We start from the raw sequence: 10,000 nt of genomic DNA, 5'->3' as shown, positions 1-10,000 counted from the left end.
TTTTAAATAAATAATGTTAGGTGACAATAAACCAAGTTTATCTCTTGTTAACTATCCAGGTCAATGTCTCCAAATTGTTCCCCTCCATATTTTGAGATGAGATCTTGAACAAATTCTTGTTTCAACTTTTTTAAGCACCTTTGAAAAGAATAGCAGAGTGTAAATTCAAAACAAGCAACTTACTCTAGTAAATTTGTGGTGGCTTGAAAGAAACCTGAATTTCTTACTTTGTAATGAGGATCCAAAATAAATATTATAATGATTATGGCCTCACAGACCAAACGGTGTCACGAGTAGTTCACGAAAAAGCCGACGAGATTTTAAAAATAATTTGTGATGCAGGAAGTGGTCCAGAAAGTATGTCTATTACATGTACATTCAATTCAGTCTACTTTTAGTTTCACTTTACATTTGTTGACAAAGAATGTGTTTTCACAAAAAAATTAGAGCCCATTTTAATAGCAAGATTGAGAATTCTTTACAATCTAAAGTAACAAATTATATTATTATTATAAAAATGGAGATTGCATGGAGTTGGATAAAGGAACCAGGGCAACACTTACCGTCTGTACAATGAACTTGATCTGAATTTAAAAATGTCAAATGAGGGTGAGTGGGGCATATGTACAATGAAGGCATTTGGTACCACAACAAACTCGTACCTGCAAAAAGGAAAATGTTGGTGAGCAACTGCTGCCATCTGTGATCTCTTTAATTTCAAATATTTCAATCAAAATTAATTTTATTTGTTATTTTTCTCGGGCCATAATAAATATTGTAGTTGAATATCATAAATAAAGTAAAGATTTCTGTTGTTGACTGGTATCGCAACCTGTACTTTACATGTATTTCTTTTGGAAACATAGATCGTAAAAATGGTTAAAGGTCAGTGTTCGCTACACCTGTAGCTTGCCACTGACAATAGGTTTTACTTACTACCTGTCATTACAGAGGTGTTTTGACAACAAACAGACACATCACCAAGACCTTGAACAAACCAAGGATAAACATACAAAAACAATGGGTAGAAAAATGCCATTACTGCATTAATTTCCGTCACTGTAAAAAGCAAATCCACCTCATTGCACATTTTTAATTGCTTTATATCATTCTGATCAATGAGCATGCATTATTCACAGAATTGCTTTCATAATTATTATAATATTATTAAACGTAAAGAGACAGGTACATGCAGTGTCACAGCCCTTGCAAGTTGACTATTACTACTTTGGTACTGTACTAGCTTCTTCTGTATTTAAGTCATTATTTTTGTTGTTAAGTCTCTAAGAGTCAGTTTGGGTACAGTAGCAAGCCAAATTGATTTTGTTTTTGTAGATCAAAACAACTGCTTCAATGCCATATGAGAATCTGAACATCGATCACACTCACCCTTGAGCTTGTAATTCCATGATATGAGAAACCTTATTCCATCCAAAGCCCACAAATCGTTTATCATATCTGGTGACATTCCTCTGTACTACAATGTAAGGTTCAAAGTCTTCCTCCCACTGGACCTGAAAAAAAGAGCCATACCCATCTACATAAACCATTGTTAACTTTCTGGGGAAGTAAAATAAAAAAAAAAAAAACCTTTCTGGGGAAGTATAATTTATTGACTTTTTCCTGATCTAAAATGGTGGCAACATCACATCCAAGCTGGGAAAGAAATGTTAGACAGAATGCACTAACTTGCTCACTGCACATTTTTTTATAGTAAAAGGCTAAATTATTGGAGTACAATCATCATCAAGTGCTGTCATTATCATTATTATTATGACAAATAACTGTACTGAAGGAGATATGTTACATGCCTTTTTTCAGTTACGTACCCATAGCACTTGGCAATGCAGTTCCGAGTCCACCCTTAATATTAAAAAACCTTTATTGAAAGCTATGGCTCAATTTCATGGCATCATGCGCAATGTTTTAAGCCCTGAAGGCAGCTCTTGGCTCTTACAAAGTTCTTACTGTGTATGGAGTTGTTGCAGACCTCCACTTTGCATAATTTGTGGGTGCATGACCCTTGCTCCACTCATGGTGCCTGAAAAAAAAAGCTTGACATGAATGACACTTGAGAACTTATGCAGTGATAATAATGATGAAGCTTACTGATTCACATTTATGCCTGAGGCAATTATTAATGGGGCTGTGATCAATCAAACCAAAATTCTATGTTGTTATATCGCGGAGTTTTTTCTCCCAGCAACGCACGCTCTCATTGGTTACTTCGAGGTCACATGACATCTAACAATAAAACTGTTTCGTGCCAAAAGTCGGCAAAAGAGGGCAACAGTGCACTGTTACCCGCGAAGGTAACGTTTGACCATAAAGGTCAAGGTAACGGTTTGACCATAAATGACTGCAGACTCTGCTGTTGCTCACTGCTAACTTTTTCATGAATCATGAGAGTGACATTTAAATATTTTACTCTGTCTAAAATTATGCCTGACGATTTTTATTTAGTCATCAATGGGGGATGGAAAAGGAGGTAAAGGGTTAAAGTTAATGATGGGAGTGTGGTTCAGTGTTGTCTGACCAGTGTGCTCTTATCGACAGTGATATTCCTCACCACAGTTGTCAAAATGTTGTGGACTGACTGTGGTTTATTTCCAAAATGAGCATTACTGATTGGCTGTTACAATTGTGTGAAACATTGACATGAACATGACGGGAGTTGAATTGTCTAGACCCTTATCAACAAAAGCAAATTTGCCAATCAGATTGCAAGATTACAAGCAATTGAGGTAAAAATACTTTTTCTTGTTGCTAACTTGTAGCTTCTGCAGGTCTTATCACAAGTGTGAATAAGCTAAGGGGAGGTTTGACCATAAATTAATGAAATCTTTCTTTTTTTCGTTTAGTATTAATTTTTAGCGTTGAGGCAAGAGGTAAATGAATACACATTAAGCTCTTCTACCTACCTAAAGGTAAACATTGTACCAAGGTCCCACATTGTCAGGAGCTGAGCTTTGGTTTTGGGAAAGGTTACTTTGTAGTGTAATGTCTCAAATGCTGGAACAACCAGGGCCTTCCAAAGGGAGCAAATTATTAGTTTGAACATGAACATCAAAATGTAATCAAAATTAAATGCAGATAAATAGATTGGAAAAAACGCTTTCATATTGGAGATTTTACTTGTCAATAGGGGTGGTGGGTCTGGAGAATTGAAAAATTTACAACACATGAATAAGACTAGGAGTAAATCTAACCAACCTTTCTGTTCACCTTTGCAGTATTTCTCAGCGTTTGTCTGAAATGAAAAAATATCCATTATATTGTTATAATCATTGGCCGTATTTATACTACAGGACGTCTAAGACCTCCACGCGGATTAAACATCTGGCCGTAAGTGCGACTAATATAAATACGGGACGCACTTAACTTCAACAGCTAGAAATCAAATTCATCATTTTTGTCAAAAGATCCTTGGATTTAATCACCAAAGAGACTATGTGCCCTTCATTGCTAAGTGCGTCTTGTCTTTATACTAGACGGCTTAGACATCTGAGACAACTAAGACGTCTGTTAAGTGTGTCATTTAGACACACTTAACTTGAGAGGTTTAATTCGTCTGACGTTTAATGCGTCCACCTTATTTCCCATATTTATACTAGTCGTCTAAAACATCTTAGACGTCCTCTAGTATAAATACGGCCATTGTCTTTAAAGCTGGCAGTTTATATCTTTTAAATTATTTGTTTATTTGACAACACAACAAACCGTACAACATTACATAATTCCTTACGATACATTACTTAAATAACACTAGTTACAGTTACAAATAATTATAGGAAAAAAATAACAGTAGTCTTGACGGTAAACATATTAAATTGAGAGAAAAAAATATAAATAAATTCTAAAAGTAATGACAGACAGATGAGATGTTTTGATAAATGGGGAAAGACAAAGTTTCAGTAGCAAGCAGTAACAAAGAAAAAATTAAAAGGAAAATTAATTCATGATATAAACAATAGCATCTCAAAAAAGCAAGGGGGTAGATTGTTTGGGAAAGCATACTAATTTGCTTGCTAAAAATCATTGTTGAAGAGCGGCACTAAAGGATCCCACTTTTTCAAAGTAGGGGCTTGTTTATAGGATTCAATTTTAATTTGGGACTTGAGTACCACAAAAAACATATTTAGCTGATCACAAGGGATCTTTTTACTGGTTTTGCAGCAACATTATGTAATGTCTAGCAAGTAGAAAACAGAAATTCAATTGAGTAGCAAACTTTGATGTGTCCAGCTTTAGGCCCAAAAAGCTGTGATATTTTTCAAATAGTCTAGAGGGATAAGTTCACAACCAAGGAGTTTATCGGTCAGAACCTTCCAAATCATATTAACGTTTGGACAATACCAGAAAAGGTGACTAAAATCTTCAGGGGCACGGCTGCAAAAGTAAACATTGTGGGTCCTGTTTGATACCAATTTTTATGAGAAACAAGTTAGTAGGAAGAGTTGGTATAGAAAGTTAATGATACTCATAATTTTAGTTCCCCTGAATGCCAAAGTGTAAGCTGCTTTCCAATCAGTATATTAATATTTTTAAAATTAACTGTATAACTCATGCCACCAACTTTCCAGTAATCAAAAGGGTCAACATTCATGCAGAGAAAGCAAAATTAAATTTCCATTTTGTGGGCCCACAATGTCCTCAAAGCAATAAGGAATTAGAATAGTTTAAAGATTCTCATACAGTGTACTATTGACATACTTCAAGGAGCTATACATTTCAGGGACAGGAACAAAGTCTACATCACTTAGAAACACAAATGGTGTCCTAGCATTCTCCAAAGCAATGTTTCTCAGGTAATTCACAGGATAAAATTGCTGAAAAAAAACCCAATATATTAGTCAGTTCTAAAGTTGAGATGGCCATAACTTAATGCTGTACACAGAGTGGACATTGTTCTATCCCAGATATTTGGGTAGCAGAATTTATACTGGTTTTTATAAGCCATCCAATCTTGGGACAATGATTCTTGTACCGTACAAAGTTGTGTGTAGGCCGCACCCACAAATTTCAAGCATGATTTTGAGAAAAAAACAAAAACTTGAAAAAAGCACTCTGGAAAGTAAATTGTGCGTTTGTTTGTGATAAACTTGCTGAAATCTAATGCTGTGTATTTGTAGCGATGTGAAACAGTTAATCAACTCCTAAAATACTTTTTAAGAGCCTATCTTTACTTGATTTCTCTAATTCTTGGAACTGCCAACACTTGTCTTCATTGTTAAAGCCCAAAGTTGAAATAAAAACGATGAAATTAATATTTGAGCGAAAATGAAGCACAGGGAAAGATACAAAACATTTACTTATTAACCACATGGTCATTTACAGAAGGAGTCTGGACCGAGTCACGTCGTTTGAACTGTTAATCTTCAATTACTGATTTTTAGTGTTATTTGTGACCCCATTTCAATGGCCTCTTATATAAGCCACACCCACGATTTTGAGCCCTATATTTCTGCAAAAAGATGTGGCTTATACACTAGTTTTTATGGTATTTCCACAATAGTTCACCCATTGACCCTGGGAGTTAGACTTAACAGATTTTACTCTGTCTAATGTTAGATGATTTTACTTGTCAATGGAGCGCGGTTCAGGAGTCAATGAATTATTAAAGAAAAGGGAAACTTCAAAACAGAATGTTGTCGTTTTGGTAAATGCCACAGCTCTGTATCCATGTGCTTTTGGCTTTGTATACCAACATTACTTAGTGTTATTATAATATCTTTTAGAAGATGCAAACACTTACAGACCTTTTATTTGACAATTTGAAGGCATTTTGCAAAATCAAAAAACTTTGATTTCAGAGGTTCTTAAAGCATAAACTTGTATGGACCCAACTACCCTTGTTAATATTGGCAAATGAATGAATAAACTAAATGGCTAAACAGAGTCTTTTTCCCTCTTCAATGCAACCTTCTTCACAAATTAAACATATTAGGTACAATCCTAAAAACAGTGCTTACTCCTTCCTTGAAGACAATGTGATATCCAACATTTTTTCTTTTAACTAATTCAGAAGAACTCTGCACATAGCTGAGAAGCTGCTGTGCCTCACTATCAGACATGTATAATGCCAAACTGACTGGACCTGCCAAAATCAAGTGAAAGAAAACAAAGTAAATCAGACAAGAGCCACTTGTTGTCAGAAACCTGGAGGTTATCCCAGTTTCAAGTAGCATGAAGCAAATGAGAGGACATGTATTGCTACTCTCCCCTGGATGGGATGCAAGCACATTGCCGGGTTCAAGCCTCAGCAGTGTTGTAGCAATCCCAAGTAAAAGATTCTGAAGTCACTCGTATTCATGTTCTATTCCCAATTGAAAACAGATCATGTGACAATACTCAGACCATTTGATCCTTTGTGTTGTTTGTTTAAAAACGTGTGAACTGTTTGTCCAAATTAGAAATCTTGAAGAAGACACCTGGTGGCATTACGTGATTTTGCCGCTGTTTGTGTAAATTGCCAAGGTCCGTTGAAAATATCACTGATCCCTGAAGTCAACTGAGAAGACCTTTGTGACAGGCATGTGGCTAATTACCATATCTGACTATGCTAAAAAGAACACTCAAGCGAATTTTAAACACGGCCTGCCACAAAGGTCCCAAAAATCTCTAGAGAATTACTACATCTACCTCCAGAAAGCAAATACATAAACAAATATTAGATTTATTGCCTGCTGCATTATTATTTTTCTTACCTTCCCAATGCAAACACAGCGTTTCAATCATCTGAAGCCTGTCAATAGACAGCTGTATAACAAGTGTGACATCAAAAGGCTCCACAACCTAGAGCCAACCAGGAGTCAATGGATTAACTAACGATTTATTCCCAAATTGCACTATTTTTTTTAAACTAAATTGCACCATTTCCCCAGCCAATGAGAACTTAGGAACATTACAACAAAACAACCAATCAGATTTCAAGGCTTGCTTAAGGTAATCAATCAAATTGCAGGAAAATGAAAGACAAAGAAAACCATTGTGTGGCGAATTTTCCAACTTTTGTTCCCAACTGGATCAATAAAATATTGGTACTGACTAAAATCTCACAATTCAGCGATTTCTAAATGGATGTAATGAAGTGGTAATTGAACCTTGTGTCGTGCAATTTTGGTCTGAAATTATACTTTGTCTTGTGATTTCAAATTGCACTCGCGCTGGGTGCTCATTCGATTTTTAAATCCCATGTATGATTTCAGACCAAATTGCACTCCACTCAATTCAATTACCATTACTTATTAATGGTGGACACATTGGTATCAATTTGCAACTATTACCATAACTACTGTTCATCAAAAGATGAAAATTTTGCTAATTAACTGGAGGGTGATCACTGAGGAAACTTAAATGCATGGAGCATAACAAATAAAACAAGTATTATCAGGGTCCAAAACCTGATAATATGCACCTATTTTCAACAGGATAAACACTTACAGGAGAAAAATCGTAGTCCAAATAGTAGAGATGAGTCCTATGTGTCAAATCTTGTCCTTGTTTAAACTCGTAGCAAGCATCTTCACTGTCTGCAGTGTGTGGTGGCTAAGAACAAGATTAAAACAAGCAATAAAAAGTAAGACTGAGTACACAACTACATGTACATGTACACCCATAAGTGTAGACACCAGTAAGGAACTAAAAAAGCTTAAAATCTATGATATGTTTGTAGCTGGTTCTAAAATGCATTTAAACTATAATTGAATTTGGGAAACCATTGTTTAACTTGTTGACAATCCACGACAAGAAAAATTGAAGGGTGCTATGGATACAGAAACAACAATTACTTACACAAGCTCATTGTCAGTGGTACATGCATAAAATTAATACAGTGTATAACATCCATGGGTAGTACAAACTGGTCAGTAAGTATAATGAGTGCATAAACCATCAATATATTGGAACTGTTTGTTGCTTATTGCCTCCTTCACAAAAACCAACCTTACTCTAGATCTTCTTGCTTTACTCTGAGACAGGAAACCGTTTAAGTAAATTACACAACATGCATGAGAAAGCTTTGGATTTTGATAGTTCACATATGGTTTGCATATGCGCCTTCTTCTCCAGTGTCTGCAGAGTCTGTGCTACTTTCTGTGTCACTTCATGTCAGGGAGGGGGCATGTTGTTCTACTGCTGGACTGGGTTAACTAGGCCCCAGGACATTATGCCGGCAACCATGACCGCCTTGCTGCACAGGCATGAGGCACCCCCTCCATGTAGCGGCATGTGCCGAGGCCCCTCATCTGGTCCATCCGGTTGGTGGTTTCACCCGAGCCTTGCCAGCATATTCCCTGCCCAACTTGGCCCACATGTTGTGTTGGACTTACAAGGGTCTCGCTCCTCTTTCCCCTTGTAGTTTGGTGGAGAAGGGGTCTTTAGGATCGGGCTTAGCACAGGGTTCCCATTGAGTTGCGCGGGTTTTGGGTGGAGAATTGCTGCCTGCGGCACCCCTTCAGCCCTGAAGCCCCATCAGGGAGGGGGAATGTTGTTCTACTGCTGGACTGGGTTAGCTTGGCCTCAGGACATTATGCCAGCCACCATGCCTGCCTTGCAGCACAGGCATGAGGCAGCCCCTTGGTGTGGCCACATTTGCCGAGGCCCCTCATTCGGTCCGTCCGGTCGGTGGTTTCATCCGAGCCTTGCCGGCATAGTCCCTGCCCAACTTGGCCCACACATTGTGTTCTGTGTCGTTTTTCGCGAGTAATAACTACATTAATTGTTGCATATGCACCTTCTTCTCCAGTGTCTGCTGAGTCTGTGCTACCTTCTGTGTCACTTCACTTTTTTTGTCGTTCTCGTCACAAGGAAATATCCACTGCCTACGATCAAGAATTATTCATTTTATCATTTTATCAATTTTACCAATTGAATGAATTTGTAATTTTTATGGCACAATTTACTTTTATTTGCTTGTGTGAAAGGGAAATGTTTGACCTTATGACACATATAAAAGCTAGCAAGACAAAATAAAAAATGGCAGATGAAACAGTTTGTTTGCCTGGACAACTCATTACCTAAAAGGCGGCAAACATTGCAGAGCAAAATTAGAACCTAGGCACCTTGATCTTGTCATGAAGATACCCAACAGTTATTCCATAAGTGCGCATTGAGTTATTCCAGAAAAAATCCACACCACCAGACGGATGGGCAGATTTCAAAACATAATGGAGTTGCCAAATGTTGCATACCTTGTTGTTATGGAAAACTGTAACACGTGCAAACTTAAGTAAAGCGATTCCCTCTTAAGAGTAACCTTAAAGGTTTTACTCTGTCAAATGTCAAACTATTTTACTTGTCAACGGGGACCAATTCAGGGCTAAAAGGCTTAAACTTTATTTATTACCTTAGGAAGTTACCATCATATTCCAGGAATGTCATGTACAGGTTTCTAAAGAACTCTCCATGTTTGTTCATTACAAGTAACTTCTTTGGTGAATTCCAGTGAATAAGCTTGAATTTAAAACAGTCATGAAATAAATAAATAAATAAACAAACAAGGCTTTGCCAGTAGAACAAAAAAGTTCAATTAAAGGGACAGTTTCATGGTTTTGCCCGTGTCCAAGCTTTGACGCCAGCAGTTGTAAAGTTTATGGTTTCTTACTGTCGAACCAGATGATGTTCATTAATCACAGAGAGTATTAGAGTAAATACACTAAATGACTGAGGCCCAAATTTGGTGGAAGCTTGGCGATGCTGCGGCTTTACACAGAAAATATCAAATCAAAGTTATTGTACGGGTCGAACATGCACGAGTTGTCGTAACGCACAAGTTGTCTATCCGCATGCAGTAGGTTCATAACACAAAGGAAATGATTGCAAAAGTAATTCCAATGAGTAAATACACTTCTATGGCATTGTTTTCTTTTCCTGAATCAGTACTTTCGATTGTCTTATAACAATGAAATTAATTAAAATGGGTTGGCATGAAACTATCCCTTTAAAATGTTCATTACCAAAGGCAAAACTAAAGCAGACCTACAGGTACATTAATCTTCAA

General features: G+C 36.9%; 1 protein-coding gene across 1 annotated transcript in view; it reads right to left on the bottom strand.

Annotated features, from left to right (window-relative positions):
* The window catches only part of LOC138059235 (xylosyl- and glucuronyltransferase LARGE1-like), a 29,796-nt gene that overhangs the window by 1,803 nt on the left and 17,993 nt on the right, over positions 1-10,000 (bottom strand). The window contains exons 12-23 of the mRNA XM_068904799.1: positions 9,347-9,453; positions 8,735-8,822; positions 7,444-7,548; positions 6,708-6,795; positions 5,973-6,097; positions 4,714-4,829; positions 3,214-3,250; positions 2,922-3,028; positions 1,969-2,041; positions 1,390-1,514; positions 564-662; positions 1-138 (exon numbers count right to left, since the gene is read on the bottom strand). The exon at positions 1-138 is cut by the window's left edge and continues 1,803 nt beyond it. Of these exons, the coding sequence (XP_068760900.1) occupies positions 48-138; positions 564-662; positions 1,390-1,514; positions 1,969-2,041; positions 2,922-3,028; positions 3,214-3,250; positions 4,714-4,829; positions 5,973-6,097; positions 6,708-6,795; positions 7,444-7,548; positions 8,735-8,822; positions 9,347-9,453 (1,161 nt within the window). The 3' untranslated portion in view covers positions 1-47. The remainder of the gene's footprint in view (positions 139-563; positions 663-1,389; positions 1,515-1,968; positions 2,042-2,921; positions 3,029-3,213; positions 3,251-4,713; positions 4,830-5,972; positions 6,098-6,707; positions 6,796-7,443; positions 7,549-8,734; positions 8,823-9,346; positions 9,454-10,000) is intronic.

This window comes from Montipora capricornis, chromosome 8 (assembly GCF_036669925.1).
Source record: "Montipora capricornis isolate CH-2021 chromosome 8, ASM3666992v2, whole genome shotgun sequence".
In the NCBI taxonomy this organism is placed as follows: Eukaryota; Metazoa; Cnidaria; class Anthozoa; order Scleractinia; family Acroporidae; genus Montipora; species Montipora capricornis.
Note: the sequence above shows the minus strand (reverse complement) of the source record. Positions and strands in the feature narration are given on the sequence as shown.